A 17,651-nucleotide genomic window follows, 5' to 3' on the forward strand; every position below is an offset into this window, starting at 1 on the left:
ACCTCTCTAAAAATTACACATACTTAACAATGTTATTAAAAACATATCGCTAGAAGGCCAAATGAGCAGGCAGTCCCTCATGCTTCCCGTTCTTCTATATGTGACCTATAGAACTAATCTTGCATTCAAAAGCATTAGTTTTCTAAAGTCTTGTGGAAGCAGCAAAGAGATCTTAGCAGCTGTCAGCTTCGTCAGAGACGTTCCTAAGTTCCTGCTCTGGCCAGCCTGGCCCAGCATCTAACAACAAGCAGAAGACCTCCTGCTTTTTTCCCAGTGCAGTTAGGAGTGAATTTAGGACAGCGTGCTCAAGAAAAGAAAGAAGTGGTATAGATGTTACAAACAGAAAGTGTTTCCTGAAAGGAGGAGGTAATTAGCCTGGAATTAAATAGGCAAGGGGAGAAGTACAGAGGAGACAACAGGGTCAAGCTATATGTTTTGTAATGAGATTATTATTACAAAATACCCAGGTGCCCACATCATAAGCTCAGAAGAAAAGCTTCACCAGCTTTGCTGCTCACAGTGTTGCAACGCAGCTACCTAACACTGCTTTGCAAGACACATTCATTACTTATCAAGGAAGCTCCAGCCCTTACACATACACACACACAACCCTGCACAAGCTATATTTATTTATGCTCATTCAACTGTACTACCATGAAAGCCAGTTCACACTACTTAGTGAAAGTTTTACTGAACTCAAATTTTGACATGGGTAAAGTCAACCTTGCATAAAACTTGGAGTCATAGTTCCAAAGTCACTAAAAGCCAACAATATAGTGATAACAAGTGATACAAATTTAAAACAAGGAAGTACTTTCTGCCAGCTGGGGGAGGGGGAAAAAAAAGGGAAAGAGGATCAACTTCCCTGTAATCCAAGTATCACTTCCTTACATTTACTTGCTGTTCAGCTACTTAGAAAGTTCTGAAAATACAACTTTTAACCGACATAAAAACCAGATAGTGTTTATCAAGTAGGGTGCACAAATCCCATGCAGAAGAGTCAATCTGATTTGCTTTGCATTTGAAGTTGAACATTTAAGTCTTACCTCGGTGGAATAAATAGAAATAAATTGTTTGGCTTATGTTTTATCACACTGGATACCTCGGATTTTTAACAAAGGTACAGCTTCTTTGGAACGTTAATCTCAACTCACCTCTTCCTTTAAGTGCCTTTCAGGGCACTACCCCTAAACAGTAGTTTGTAGAAAAGCTATGAATACCAAACAAAATTTGTAACACAGAAACAAAGTGAACACATCCTGATATTAATTTTCAGGTCACTTTTCACAAGAGATGCAATTAAAATACTCAGCCAACATACTGAATACTGTGCCTTCGGGCAAACATCCATCTTTCAAACACAGGCGCAACTGATCCAGACATCAACTCCTAACTTAGCACAGCGTAAACTGTTTCAACTAATGTCACAATTCCCATCATAGGTACATTGTAACACAGTGAACACCGCTGGAATGCAAGGTGTTGGAAGTCCAATATGAGTATGCATCAGTGTTAAGAGGAAAGCATACACCTTTCCTTTGCTGCTCCTCATATTCAAAAATTCCAAGCATACCAAATAGACTGTCAGTAAATCTTTGCTCTTTCAAATCAGAGTAAGATTCCCCTTTAACAAGTCTGACCACTTCTCCAATTTTTTTCTTAAGAGTTATTAGCCTTTTGTTGTTTATGAAAGGCTGCAAACGTTAGGAGAATTAATCTCTACAGACCCAGGTCGGAGCAGACCCCTTCCCTTAAACGGGAGTAGGCACAGCAGCACTTCAGAAGATCAGACATCACAGAGGACAGGTGAGGCAAACAGCTGGCAGAACCAGGAGGCCAGCCTGCTAACTTGCCAGCATGACAGAGAAGGGCAATTTTCTCTTCAACACCCTGTCGGAAGGTGAATTTCCCCTTTAGAATCACCTGTGGATGTTCCAGCGTTCAAAAGGAAGAACAGAGAAGCCACACCTTTTTCCCTTCATGAATATCTTTGAAAAAAACAGGAAGTGTTTCTCAAACTTGACTTTAAAACCAGATGCACATTCTTACAGGAGATACACAGGGCAGTAAATTACAGCCTTCCTACCTTCTTTTAAATATTATTTCAGACAAAGAGGAACCCTGCAAAACAAGCAACCACCACCTATGTATATCCTATTTCACACGGGAAGCTACTGCACTTATTGCTTTTAAAGCAAAATTTGCATAAGATTAACATAACTGAATAAAGAATTTAAATTAAAAACAGATGGCACTACTGGCATCTTTAGAAGCATGGAATTTTTCAGCTTCCCAATTCAGATAACTAACATTACAACATAAGATGAATCTGTTGCGTATCAATTTAACTCCAAGTTTTTAGGATATAAGCCCAGAAAACATACTGCAACACTCTTTCATGCTTCACTGTAAGAGACTTCAGGAAACTATATTACACAAAATACATTATTAAGATTATCCACAGAAAACTGAAATGTCAATGTATTTTATGAGATCAAATAATACAAACGCTATGCCCCTTCCAGGTTAACGAGCTATTGTTTTTCCTTGTCAAATACCTTTCATTTCATGGAATGTGATCAGTGACATAATTTTACTGCAAGCACATGCATTCTGTTAGAAGACCCACATTTTTAAAACAGGGAAAAACTCCACTACAGCATACTTAGACACTGAAGTTGCATACACAAAAGTAGAGCACAAACTTCAGGGTACTCAAAAAAAAAAACAACAAAAACCCACGTGTTTATAAACAGTCACAGCTACATTTCTCAGTCTTATATAAATACAAAACTCAGACTGGAAACATCTTGATTTCATACCATTTCTGTCACCCAGTATAACAATTACATCAGTAAAGCATATTCCACAAAGCTACGGGAGCTCAATACCGAAAGTAAGCAGATCTGCAGCATGATCAGTGCAAGAGACAAATGTTTCCTGAAGCAACAGCTTTCAGGACAGAAGCAAGACTTCCAGAGGAATGGTTTTACACAGAAACAGAGGAGACCTGGAGCAGGTGTTAGGAGGAAATCCTTTACTCAGAGGGCAGTGAGGCTCTGGCACATCCCAGAGGAGCTGTGGGTGCCTCAGCCCTGCAGGCGCCCACCCAAGGCAGGCCTCGGAACCAGATGATCTTGAAGGTCCCTCCCAACCCAAACTATTCTGCAATTCTATGAAGTAAACATGGAAAGATGGGGTCACATCTGGCAATAGCGACACCAGATGGCGTTCATTCCTTTTTGAAGAGTCAATTTATTTTTGAAAGGCCAAAAAACCAGCCAAAGTAGAAATTAAAAAGTACTTCAGCAGGAGCCTGTCTTCTGCTGTTATTCCCTTCCTACATAAACTGAGAGAAATACAAGGATACTGACACTAAAATACAGTAGATAACTAAAAAGTATAAATAAGCACCAAATCCAGGTACTTGTACCTGTGGCTGAAGCAAGCACCTTGGTCATTTTTTCCCCTCTCATCACTTCTCAGGTTAAGTTTTATATATAAGATTAGAAGGTGATTAAATCCCTCACCTACTATGTGTTAAAGCACACACTTTGAAAAAGCCATCTAATTGCACACATTTTAAGCACTGAAGTTAACTCTACGCTTCATGCCAAGCAGCTTGCTCTGCATCCACACAAAAAAAAAAAAAAAAAAAAAAAAAAAAAGCTCCTGTAGTAAATAATTAGTAGGTCTCTCTCCTAATAACTTTTCAGTATTACCAAATCAGAAATAATACAACAAAGCAGCGCTCAACAGCATCTTTTAGGTATAGCTCATAATTCCAATGCAGATCAACACAATCACTATGAATTACAGCACTTCTAAACAAACACTCCTAATAAAATGGTAACTCCTTGCTGAAGGACCTTGGTTTCAAACAAACAACAACAAAAACACTGAAAATTGATGTTTCGTTATCTGAGGAGCCATAACATTTTACATCCTAGCAGAAACATTTTCAACCCACTGATTAAAGCCTGGCAGTTTGTAATGAAAAAATACATCAAGATTTGTAGCGGAAAAAGAATGCCAATCACTTCTCCCTAACATGTGGTTTATTTTGTTGTTCACCACAAATCATTGCATAGAAACCATGCTTATCTTTTCAGCAGCAAACAAATAAAAACTGACTAAGATGGAATTAGACATTTTCTTATCTGTGTCAGTACCTGAGTTCAGGGCATCTTTAACATATAATGGGAAGTTAAAGACAGTCTCCAGGCACCCATTTTTTTCCCAAAGAGAATGTCTTGAAAAGGAAGTAAGGAAATCCCAAGAAAAGAGCTCAAGGACAGCTGCACAGCATTCTGGCAAAGGAACACAACACTGTTACGTACTTTATTTGGAACTATCATCCCCATGAACCTCATCAAAATACTATATATTTAAAATAGCTGAAAGATTATTTATCAAAATACACTTAACAAGGTTTAAAATAATTTTAAAATAATTTAACTAAGCAGTTATGATTCTCAGCTGTCAGCACAGCTAGTTCCATTCAATCTTTTAACACCACGCTGAGATACAAACATTGAATATCTTAATCCTCCTTTTAACTAAGCCTATATGAAGCATTTAGATTCACAGTTTGTTGCTCGTGCCAACTGCAAACATCTCTAGTCAAGGTTTCCAAACTCAACAATACACTGAACTGTTAACTTTTCTCAGGATATAATGAAGAATTCCAAGTATTGATGTAAGGTAACAGCACACCAAATACAATTCAAATAAACTACCTGCAGCTGAAACACTAAACCGTTTCCAGGCACATGAATGTAATCTGATGAGACCTACTACCTCCTGTGTCAGTATTAATTAAGGCATTACTGGGAATGTCTTTCATATACTGTACTCCAGGATTAAAGTCAAAAAAGTAAATTCATAAACCGCACAATTAAGCGCCTTATGAATATTCTACCATTCTTTCCACTTAAAAAAAAAAAAAAAAAAAAAAAAGCAATGGATACTCAAACGTTCCTCATCTGGAACTGCTAATTTTGAAAGACTCTGAAATATTAACACTGAAAGCCTCCGCTAACAACACTTTAAGATGCAACAGGTGATTTATGGTTATAGAATACAGAAAATACAGCACAGCTCACACAAACACCAAAAGAAAACTGCACACATTGGAGAGCACGCTGTGCATCAAATTTAGACCTTGTTGCACCTAACTTCACAGAACTACTTCATCATTAACTTGTCAGGCTCTTTGCTGCATTCTACCTTCCTCATAAAGCAAAAGTTAATGCTAATCAGGAGACAAAATTGGTAACTCTGAAGATAGAAAAGACTATAAATGGAAATAGCATAAGAGAATAGCGTGGAAAACAGGCTACAAACAAAGGAAAAAACACAGCAAATGAAGTGTTAAGTACATAACAAATGAAGACAAAAAGAAATTGTTTTCAGGGAAAAGAACAGAATTTCACAGTAAAAAAAGCGCTGAATACATTAGGTGCCATTTCTTTGTATAAACCTACAGCACTAGCTTATCCTATGGCACAGGACAGTGATATACCAAAGATGCAACCTTAAGAAATTCCTGAAATTCTTTATCGTGTGACATGAGAACTTAAAACTTCTACTTTCCACGTGCCCTCATCAGGTCTCAATAAAATACAGCTCAAAAACAACCACACAAGAAAAGCTGTATTTAAGTGCATGCTCTACTATTCTGAGATAACTGAAATCAATTGTAACTAACTGAAAGAAATGGGTTAAGTACTTCAAAAAAATGCATCCTGTCTGAAATTACGGATTTGGAGAGCAAGGAGCCTTTTTTGCTATCAATTTTTAGAGCACGTACCTGACTGGGCAACTCGTGCGTTTAAGGAAGAAGAAAACCTGATACCATATGAAAGCTGTTTTGCATTGACTGCTTCAGGACAAACAAAGCCCACAAGTGCTCTGTCTTTGTATTTCATCATCCCAACAGTCATCAAGCCATAACTTTACAGAAGGCTTAAAATATGCATGAATCACTCCTTCATGTTTAAAACTGAAAAGGAAGTATTCCACAATAGACATAAGGCAAAATTAATTTCTGATAAGGCACCTAGCTATGTATTTACTGACATTACTATCAAGTTTGAGAATGCACTGCATTGTGCAAGAGAAGGAAGTGGCATACTGAAAAGCTACACTGTTTTCTTATCAGAACGACTGCTCCTAATTCCTAACTATTACACATGGCATCCAAACAACTGTTAGATTAACCTGGAGATACAAGAGCATGATCCTCTTTCCACAGATGAAAGAAGTCAGCAAAAAAAAAATAAAAAAAATGAAGCTTCTTCTCCAAAGACCTAACAAAGTAAAGCAGTCAAGAAAGCCCCAGGCTTCAGGTCTGCATGACAGAAGTCGAGAATGCTAACTACAAAGTACTAGGAAGAGTTTACCAAGATGATAAGAAATAATTACATACAGGGTCTCTGTTAGAAATCGATTGTTTTCAGTTCCCCAGCATCCAGCATAGATAAAAGTAAAAGCATCACTCCCACCTTAAGTCTGTTCAGAGAATTAATAACAGTTCTTCTTTCAGAATTAAAATTGAAGAACAAAACTTGTGTTTGAAGCATTGGTAATCCACTTCATCTCATTACTGAAAAGAAAACATGAATATTGTCCATTCAGTATTATAGCCTCTCGTTGATTACACAGTTTCTTAAAAATGGTAAAGCATTTCATTAAAAGTCAGCATGTATTCCTCATGCAGCCCACAATTACAGACCCGCAGTATAAATCAGACAGATACAGAAAACTATTTTATCTACCAATCAGTAAGCATAAATACCACCAGCATCTGATTGCCAATACATGATTTTAAACCTCTAAGAAAATAACTTCCATTACTGCAATTTCAGTGACATTCAGTGATAACGCCTGAGAGTCAAAGCAACCGAAAGCACTACCAGCCACAAAAACAGAGAGCAGAAAGCATCAGTGGCCTGCCATTTCTTTTGGTTGTACCTGTGGGGCTTTTAACACACAGAGCCAATTCACTGATCTACTGGACTCCAACCACAGTCCACCATTAGGACACATCTTCTCGCTAAAGCCTCTTACAAAGCACAGCTACTCAGATCTCACTTCTTCCATTTCAGGAATGCAAAAGATAGAAGTGAAACTTGGGGAATGAAGCCTCTCAAGTGCTTGGCTGCTGCCCTGAAGAACTGCACCACCGTTCTGGGAAGCAGATCGTCAAACTACGCAGTACCAGCAGCAAAGGAAAAACTTTTTTAAGAAGTCATTTTAGAAAGAAGTTACCTTTGTTACTACAGATTACCATCAGGAACAAACTACTTAATAGTGTCTCAAACCCAGGGAGATAAAGTAATTCAGGTTCTATGAATGCAGTACTTCAGGGGAAGGAGAAGCCTCACCACCTTTACAAAACAAAGAAGCAATCAAACAAAAGAAAACAAATAACACCCAGCCCTTAATTCCTTAGTCTCAACCTAAGGACTAAATCAGACCACCACACCTCTGGCTACAGCAATAATATCTGAATATCACACTGAAGACTGAGGACACGATAAAATTCCTTGGCTAGACTCACATGGTGACATTTCTATTTGAAGTTTCATGTTATCATATACTATACAGCTCTCTCGCATGATTTATGAAGCAATTGGATTTTCCTAAGTTATTATTTTTCTTCAAGAAACTACTTTTTCTCATTTTCCCTTTCAGCAGGAAGTTCACTCTTTTCTTTCTCTCCTCCAAATAGGTAAGCACCTTCTTGATCATACTGCATGGATCTCAAATGTCATTGCCTACTGTCTAATGACTTCTCCAGACAGTATAAAAAAAAAAAACAAAAAAAAAAAAACCACAACTATTAAGATAAACTTTTCATTAAATGAAGTTAATTCTGAATACTTAGCACAATTTTCATCACACAGAAATACCAAGTACCAACTTATATCTTCATTCTACTAAATCGCAGCTTCCAGCAATCAAAGCTCATAAGACTGACATGAGATCTCACAATAATTAACAGAAATAATAAAACATCAGCAATTTCTGTCAATTTAAATAGTGCAGTGCAACAACCACAACCTACAGGTAGAGCCAAGAAACTCAGATGCAAAGCGATAGCTCAGAATATATTGCCTATTTTACCACAGAAGCACATTTTGGGAGCTGGGCAAGAGGAAAAATGGAAGACTCTTCTGTAAGATCACTTTAAAGACTCCATCAACCATTAAGACTGCAAAATCACTACAGTATATCTTCAGGTTTCATTAGCTTTCCAATCATCCCCTCTCCTAAAAAAGTAAGTTTAAAAAAGGTTTTAAAAAGTTCCCCTGCTCCGAAAAGTTCCTTACATACGTTACTTACTTTCAAAAATAGTCAGGTGTTCCACTGATCCTGCAAACTTTTGTTTATAAAAAGAACAAACAACGATGCAAGCAAGTATCAGCACTATCAGTACCTAAATAAAAGCAGATCTAATGGATGGGAGAGAGCTCTTGATTTTTCAGAACTATTTTTTTTTTAATCAGTCCTTAATGGACCTTCATTGAGCATTTCATTTACTAATCATGGATTTGAGCTCATTTTCAGGGAAAAACTAAGATAAAACATATTTTATTAAAATCCAGATAATGTGATACATACAATCTCTTAACAGCAATTACACTTTATTGCATTGTACCTTTTATAAAGTAGGGGCTTAACCTTTAACTCTTTAACTTGTGCACCTGCCTTCTATCCTGAGATCAGTGTCCACTGTGCTGCACAGCATCTAGTCCTGCTCTGTCACTTGGCATGACCAGTAACTGAACCATCTTCTGCTGGAACTCAACAGTAACCCTACTGGGGATGGGGAAGCTCTGTGCTTCTGTGGAACACAGCACAACTCAAATCCACTGTGTCTCTGATGGCTCTAGGCATCAAGTAAGATGCCTTCTCTCCATCAGAAGAGGGATGGCCTCCATCAGAGCAGCAGTGGCCAGCAGGGACAAGGAGGTGATTGTCTCCCTCTACTCTGCTCTTGTGAGGCCCCATCTGGAGTGCTGCATCCTGGCCTGGAGCCCCCAGCACAAGAAAGACAGAGAGCTGTTGGAGAGGGTCCAGAGGAGAGCAACAAAAATGATCAGGGGATTGGAGCACCTGCTCTATGAAGACAGGCTGAGGGAGCTGGGCTTGTTCAGCCTGGAGAAAAGGCTGCAGGGTGACCTCATTGCAGCCTTTCAGTACCTAAAGGGAGCCTACAAAGAGGAAGGGAATCAACTCTTTGAAAGGGTTGATAACTGCAGGACAAGGGGAAATGGTTTTAAGTTGAGGGAGGGGAGATTTAGGTTGGATATCAGGGGGAAGCTCTTTACTATGAGAGTGGTGAGGTACTGGAACAGGCTGCACAGAGAGGCTGTGGATGTCCCTTCCATCCCTGGAGGTGTTCAAGGCCAGACTGGATGGGGCCCTGGGCAGCCTGGTCTAGTATTAAATGGAGAGGTTGGTGGCCCTGCATGTGGCAGGGGGGTTGGAGATTCATGATCCTTGAGGTCCCTTCCAGCCCCGGCCATTCTGTGATTCTGTGAAGTAAGCAAACAAGATTAAACACACTTCAAGTATTGCTTAAAAATGTCAGACATCCTAAATATTTCTCTAAGGGTGAGTGACTTCAGGTAAGTAGCAAAAAAAAAAAAAAAAAAAAAAAAAAAAAAAATATTCAACTTAATTAAATGTCATAACTGGCAGCTAAAATAGGAGCAACTTATACATTTATAATAGGAAAATAAATCTTGGACTTCAGATGTTAACATTTCCTATACCTGAATATTCCTCTACTGCAGAGAAATCAAACTGAAGCACAGCAAAGATAATGTCTTTGATTCACACATACCAATTATTTTCCTACTCCTAGCTACAAAAACACCCTAATGCCACCTAGATCAAATAACTCCTTGAAAACATTATTGGAAAAAGTAACAGTATTTTTGCTTCTTTAGAAAAAAAAAAAATAAATGGAAGCACCTGGGGAAAATAAATGAGCAAGAATATTCCCCACATTTCAACTCCTTCAGTCACTTTGCAAAACCAGAGTTTACAAAGAAAGGTTGTCACATTCACCTGAATCAGCACCCACTGTATAAGACAGACACCAAAAATCAAATGCTGGGATAAAGACCTGAGAGGTTTCTCAGGTCATCACCTCCATCTCATTCTCCCTCATCACCTTCACACACATCTGGTTCCCCTGAATATTGCAAAAATGAAGACTGCCTCTTGACCATCCAATGCAACTGCTGTTGTACTTCAGATGCTCTTCAGCACACAGTTAACACTCTAAACTCCAATCAGGGGGATGCCATTTCATCGCACAATGCTGAAAAAACATTGTTTATCTAACATGGAACGATAAGAAAAGCATGCTGCACTACGTCTTGTGTACCAGCCAATGACAAAGCACAGTACCTGCCTCCTGAGCAAACACTTGGCAAGAGTAAGCATTACATGAATAAGCACCATGATCTATGGTGAACTTTCTTGTTAGCATATAGCAGGTGTTACCCATCCAAGTGACGTCTGATCAAATATTGCAAATGTATTGCAAATACATTTCTTTCAAAATAGACACAGCTTTTTTGGACAAAAGCTAGCCAGGTAGCCAAGAGGGAATTATGCTTTACAATGAAGAGTTTTAAATGGTTACTTCACGTAGGCAGTCTGGCAAATAAGAACAAGGAGGAAGTTACTAGAATTTGCTGCTTTTTGGTTTTGCTTACGACATTTAAAAACATTGTATTATTTTGTACTTACACATTAAATAAGTTTGAAGTATTACATAAATGAAGATATTGTTGCAATAATAATTTAATGCAAACAAACTTCATTCCAGCTTTACAACCTAATTAACAGATAGAAAATAAGTTTACCTGCCCAAGACTACCACAAGAGCTCCACATTAAAGCCCAAGAAAAATTCAAGTTTCAAAGGCTTTTCAAGCCTGCAAGATGACATTTCTCTTCTGAAAGACATAATACAACACTGCATAAATGTGCAAAGCACAATTCCAGCAAGCAGTCAAAGCAGCTTAATGCCCTTTTTAGTTACAGGGCAGAAGACGAGCTCTGACCAAAGAAAATATCAAGGAGCAAGTATTTCAAATTTCAGTGCTAAGAGTATTAATAACATAAAAATAGAAAGATAATTACACTGGAAATTAAAGCCGTTCTCACCACCTAGCAAGAAACAGTATACAGCTACTGCTCTTCTTACAACAGAGCCTGTAGTGGGAAAACAAAAAGCAACACAAGCTAACAATTCTATTGTAGATAATTCTATGCATAAAGTCTGTGTAAAGGGTCAGCATTTTAATGAAATCCTCCTGGTTTATTATACTTCTTTTTTCCCTTCTCCTTCCATCCAGCTGAAACACTGACACGCTTCTGAGGATGAACCTATAAAGCATTCTGCCAAGAGAGCTCTGAGACTGGGGTATGTAAAGTCACTAGAGGCAAAATGAAACAAGCTGATTGGAATTTCAGCTTTCACTGAACAATTTGTTCACCAACACAAGGAAAAAGCTGATCACATTTGGACTTTGGGGATTCTTTTTCTACCAAAAAGAATTCAAGCTGCTGGAAAAGTATGCATGTGCGCTACAAACAACGAACACTCAAAGTGAGATGTGCTGAAGACTTTCCCTCCGTAAAACCATTACTGCGTTACTCAATTACTGGCTTCACCAAGCATACTAAAAAACTGCTCAGCAAGTTTAAGGACTGAAGCACTCAACCGCAGTATTAATAAGAAAGTCTCACCTAGATTGATCCAGTAGATGAATTAATTTAAATACACAAACTTGCAACATTTTCCCATGGCACTACACTTCATTTCGGTGTGCCCATAGCACCACTGGCAACTCTACAGAAACATTAACACAAACCTTCTCCTTCTGAATATCTGCAAACTGTTCAAAGCCTAACTCAGACCTACCTGGTCACTCCTCAGAAAGAAGAGCAACCTGAACACACTGATAACAGCCCTGTCTCTATTCATGCTTTTGCCACCTCAAAACGGTGACGGACTCATGGTTCCAAGCAATCTTGTTGCAGGCCTGTTCTGCCAGATACAGTCTTTAAAGAAATCTTCTGCTTGCCTGAGATAAAAAAAACTTTTAATTTCAAACAACCCCCTGCCATTCTCACTGAGGAAATCAAACTGCCGGCATTTGGATTTACGATACAGGCAACTTTCATAATTTGTGCTATGAATAAGGATACTGCATAGGTTCCAAAAAAGAAGTCCCAAGTATGCCTGTAAAAACTTCCTTGAGGAGCATTTATATCTCCCAGTACATGTAGAAATGAGGCCATAAATAAAAAATACGTGCCACTTTAATAGGTATCAGATGATCAACAGTTTTCAAAAGTGAAAAAAAACACCTATCTAAACAGATACTCAAGGGCACAAACACATACGCTTCCTTAAATTAAAGCATGTTCAACATGAAAGCCAAACTGATAAAGTCTCAAGACAGTGACTCACCCCTTCCTGGAAAAACCAGTAAAAAGGTCAGATGTTTAGGAACCAGACAATTGCTGGAAAAATAAAGACAAATATTATTTCTAACTAAAACTCGATACAATTGTTTTCATTCCAGAGCCTGAGGTAACCACACATTCAATAACCAGCCACTCAACCCTTACATAAGTTCCCACTTGGAAATCACAGAGGTCTTCACAAGGAGATAAGCTGCACAACCTCCTTGTGAAACACTGCCCCCTCACAGAGGTTACCTGTGGCAGTACCTCATGGCAGAGGAGATGCACGTCTCTCTCACGCATCTGGAAAATGGCGCCATTTGGGACTTCAGCCACAAGACACTTCCCTTGCACACACTTACAGACCACGTGAGCAAGAGCACTGAATTCAACGGGAGAACTGCTTGCACTCTTTGGATTAAAGAAGAAATCTGAGAAAAGCAACAAGTTTCATCTCATAAGCATCTACATATCAAACAGAGTATCATCTTAAACACAGAACATGTTACCGCGTTGGAAAACCAGTTTGTGAAACATTAAGATTCAAAACCACAAAAGAATTTCCTCATAGAATATGGCCTGCAATGTAGAATTATTTTCAATGGCCTGGGTTCTTTTTAGCTGTTAAAACAAATTAGCAGTTCTAACAATTCAGTGACTACATAACCACACAGAAAGGTTTCTCAGTATCAAATTGTTCTTAAAACACAAACTAAAACCTTCAGTCACATTAAAAACCAGTTTTCCAACGAGAAACTATCAGAACAGAAATACACAACATAACATTTATTTTTGAAGTCAATTTTTTCTTACGTTCTGTTGATGTTTTCCATTTAATTTGTGATGCCGTAATTCAGTGACATTAAAGATTAGACAACATAACCATACAACTTAACCTCTTCTACACAAGTAGATTATTGAAAAACAAGAGCATTGAAAGCATAAGAAAAAATAAAAAGAACAGCTTTGAAAATCTACTGCTGCAGCAGACATAATTTACTATTTTAATAAATAGAACCCTGTGGTAGGCATGCAGTAGATGCAGTTTAAGGGATGATTAGAAAGAGCACATCATCAATTACACTTTGATCTGTCTTTGGTCAAACGTAACTAATTTCTAAAACAGTACTCTATGATGCCAGTCATTTCTTAATTATAAAAGATGATGTGCTTCTGGCCCCAAGGAGCTCACAACAGCAGCATCATTAAATCTTCAGTAGCTATTCTCTTAAACTTATAAAATCTAAGGGCACAAAAGCCCTCAGCAAAACTCCTGCTTTCAATATTTATCAAGAGGTGAGAAACAGATGGCTAGACTGGTTTTACAGACTAGAAATGCTCTGACATGGTATTCAACCTCTTCTCCTGCCAACTGCTATTAAGAGGTTCACAGAGGCTCCAAACACAGAATGCAAGTTGAAAACACCCCTTCTGATTTATTTTTACTTTATTTTTCTGGAAGCAGCACTAACCTCTTTAATTAATTTCCAGGGAAGTTACTTCAATAACAAACGTGCCAATCACACACTGAGTTTTGCTTGCTTCCACTCATTAAGCCAAGAATTTCATTACCAACCACCCTCCAGACTCAGAGCACAGTGAGCCTTCAGTGCCAAAACAAATGCGCTGGACGTTCAATAGAACTGAACCAAAACCCAAGATGACAATAACCACATATGTTTTGTTAAATCTAAGTGAATATTATTTGCACACTTCATGCCCAGTCCAAGAACAACTCCAGACGTACAGAAACACATATATTGAACAGAGGTTTGTGCTGCAGGGATTCTCTAACAAATCAGAACTCACCATTTTTATTTTGAAAGCTTCAATCTGCTAAAAACAATTTTAGTTCCATCTATCTATTCCTGCCTTTGACATGCAGTGCTCTTTGACAGAAATCAGTCCGGGGCACCACACCATCCTGCCCAGCAACACGTGTACCCTCTGCATGCCTATGAGGCAATCACAAGCATAATGCACTGAGGGAGAAAAAAAAACTTATTTAAAAAGCTAAAATGCTGGAAAGTGTATCTAAAAGATCAGCAGCAAATTTTACTACCAACAAAACACAGATGTGATGCTTTGCTATTAATAACTCACTTTCATCAGATGATTATTGCTTTACAATTATCACCCATGAAAAAATTAAACATTACACACAGCAAATCTTAAGAGCACAGAGCACAGCAGTCCAGCCTCAGAAAAATACAATTTCAGCTCAATTACAGCCACCAAGAGCCAACACCTTCTTGTTCTCAATACCATCTCCTACCACCAACAAAAGGCTGTCACACAAAGCAGCCCACTGGAGTATCTTGGATTTAATGTGAACATACCATAAAGCATACAATGCAGAGTGACTGCAAAGATAAAGGAACCAAAAAGAATAAAACTCTCTGTGAAACAATACTTTCAAAACTCATCAAAATTCGTTGTGACAAAAAAGGTGCAAAAGGGGAACATCTTTCACACAGTGCAGAAAAAAAACATAAAACAAAGTGACAGAACTCTAACAACAGAATGGCTTAAGCATATCAGCATTCATTTTATCATTATTGGCTCACATGATTTTACCTGGCATTACCAAACGAAGTACATTCATACCTGAAAGCAGTAACACAAGAGGCAGGATGCTGTTCAGCTAAGACATGCTGCAAACACAACACGCCTCCAATGCTTCAGCCTACACAGAACACAACAGTGTCAGCCACTGCACACCTGTGTCAGACAGCAGTGGTGTTCCTATGAAAACAGCTGCTTTGAAGGCAAAAAGCCCAATAACCTAGCATATGAAACAGCAACTATGGAATTTAAGAGCTAGGAAATATTGGCAAGCCAAAGGACATCTTTCTATTGCCATGTTTCTGACATAACCACGGAAGATAGTTCAAACAGAAGGAGCACATGCAGCATTTTAACATCAAAGAGTACCACATAAGTACTGGACGTAAGTTGCTCTTCCTAATCCCCTAAATCTTCTCATGGATACCAATTTCTCCCTGAATATCCACATACACTTCTTACTTTATAAAAAGTTGCATAGAGACTCCACTAAAAACAAATTGAAAACAAATCAGAACATCAAATCGGCACCAAATACCAACAGTCTGCATGAAGAGATACAGAAGAGCCCGATGCAAAATCATCAACATAGAAGCAAAGCCCACAGTGCTTACTTGCCTATATGCCTGTTTGCAAATGTTTGTGCAACACTTAGAAAAACTGCCATTTAGACACCAGCCCTAACCTGACCAACTCCATGGCATAAGCACAGGTGTGAGCACTACGAAGGGGAGCTCCAGGCTCCACGGTGACCTGCAGCACCCAGAGGTGTGAGCAGCCCGCTGCCAAGTGGGGCAGCAGTGAGACAGGGAAAGGGAAGGCTGGAGTAATACAAGCACGTCTAACACTGAGCCACTCTTCCTTTGCAGCTCTGTCTTCAAAACTCAAGCACACTGACTTTCCTTGTGTTTTTAGACTAAACAGAATCTAATTTTTAATAAACTGGCAAAAAAAAAAAAAAAAAAAAAAAAAAAAAAAAAAAGTATTTGCCTAATTACCAAAAGAATTCTTTCCTATTCTTTTCAATTGGTACAAGAAACAGTGACCAGTTTTCTTGCTAAGAAATAATTTTATAGTTCGAAGATATAATTTTTCAAACAGAGTGATCAAATTCAAATAAAAGAAACCCATTTAAAAGGTGCACATAAATGTAAAAACCTGCGCTGTCAGCAGTCAGTGACACACTTACAAACAGTTTGGAATAGATAGTTCTTAAGGTGCAGATGTGGATATCTCCTAATATCAAGAAAAAGGGGTGTTAAATTTTACTGAAACAAAAGAAATTGCACATATATATATATAAATATGCACACAATATATAAATACTTTTAGGTAAAATGCTAGCTTTATTTCTTCAAACCAACACATTCAAATTAGTGACTTTGGGAAAAAAAAAAATAGATAAAATTATAGTAGTTTCCTGACATTAAAATAAATGTCTGCTATTAAAACAAAGCCTGAAGTCGAAACCTTTTTGCATGTGTTTCTTAAATGTTACTCGCAAAACTGGCTACAAGATTGCTACCGTTTTGATTTTTGTCACTCACAGCTGAACAAAGAAATTTGTGGCAACCAAAAGACCAGCAACACACAGCAAAACATTCCGTGTTCTGCACAGCACCAACCTGTGACCCCCTGCCCAAGGCACGCACAGGCACCAAGGACAGACACACCTGTGCTGCCCACGAGAAGCTTTTTTACTCCCTAGAGTTAGTGACACGAGCTTCACATTTCTGTTCTGTTACAGCACCGCCGTCCGCATTTCACGAGTGCCTTTTACCTGAGTTCCCAGCTCACCCACAAAGCCCAGCTAGGTGCGAAGCACGCACAGAAGCCCCGCACGGCACGGCCGGCGGAACGCCCGCTGCCGGGCACATCTCTGCTCCTCCGCGACGCTGCAGACGGGCGCAGCTCCACAGCCAGCAATCGCTGGTAGCTCCGAAAGTGGAGATACTGAACGGAACTCAAGCCGCAATACTTTGAGAGCCGTAAAACCGCCCCGGGTGCGCGTTTATGCGCTTCACGGTCTTCGAGAGCAAACGCACGGAGCGCGAGAGCCTTGAACCTAGGGCCGCACGGCCCCCGGCACCCTTTTTATCCCATCCTTCTAGCTCTCACCGCCAGCCCCAGCCGGAATCCGAAGGCGACACCGGCCCCGCGACGCCGCCCCGCAGCTGCCCGGCCAGGCCGTCCCGGAGAGCTGGGAGCCAATGCAGGCAGGCACAGCGAGCGCAGCGTCCCCGTGCCGCGAGCAAATCGCAATTCAAGGGAAAGAAAAGAAAAAAAAAAAAAGCAACACAATACGGCGTTAACCGACGTTCTGGGCCGCGCTCAGAGACAAAGCTCCACACGAGCTGCTTCCAATTAAGGGGGCCGCCCGCAGCGATTTACTCCCGGAGCCGCTCGGTGCTTTCCGGGCACGGCGCGGCCGCCTCCCTCGGCGCGGGCGGAGGCGCGGCCCCACCTGAGGGACCGTTTCGGTCCCCGGGTGGCCGCCAAGCGGCGCGTGCCCCCAGCCCGCTCCCCGGGCGCCATGGCCGCGCCGGCGGCGCGCGCAGCAGAGCCGGACGAGGCGCTGCCCCGCGC

The 17,651-nt window shown here is 39.7% G+C and overlaps 1 protein-coding gene across 5 annotated transcripts in view; it reads right to left on the reverse strand.

The window, feature by feature from the left end:
- The window catches only part of FNBP1L (formin binding protein 1 like), a 52,673-nt gene that overhangs the window by 34,689 nt on the left and 333 nt on the right, over positions 1-17,651 (reverse strand). For 4 of the 5 annotated variants that reach the window (XM_042873294.1, XM_042873293.1, XM_042873292.1 and 1 more), the window contains exon 1: positions 12,756-12,899. The exons of the other annotated variant lie outside the window; for it this stretch is intronic. In XM_042873294.1, coding sequence (XP_042729228.1) covers positions 12,756-12,803 — 48 coding nt within the window. In that variant the 5' untranslated portion in view covers positions 12,804-12,899. Of the gene's footprint in view, positions 1-12,755; positions 12,900-17,651 lie in introns of those variants that run through there. 5 annotated transcript variants of the gene reach the window in all.

Source organism: Lagopus leucura, unplaced genomic scaffold (assembly GCF_019238085.1).
Source record: "Lagopus leucura isolate 7727_CA_CO unplaced genomic scaffold, USGS_WTPT01 Super-Scaffold_100009, whole genome shotgun sequence".
Classification (NCBI taxonomy): Eukaryota; Metazoa; Chordata; class Aves; order Galliformes; family Phasianidae; genus Lagopus; species Lagopus leucura.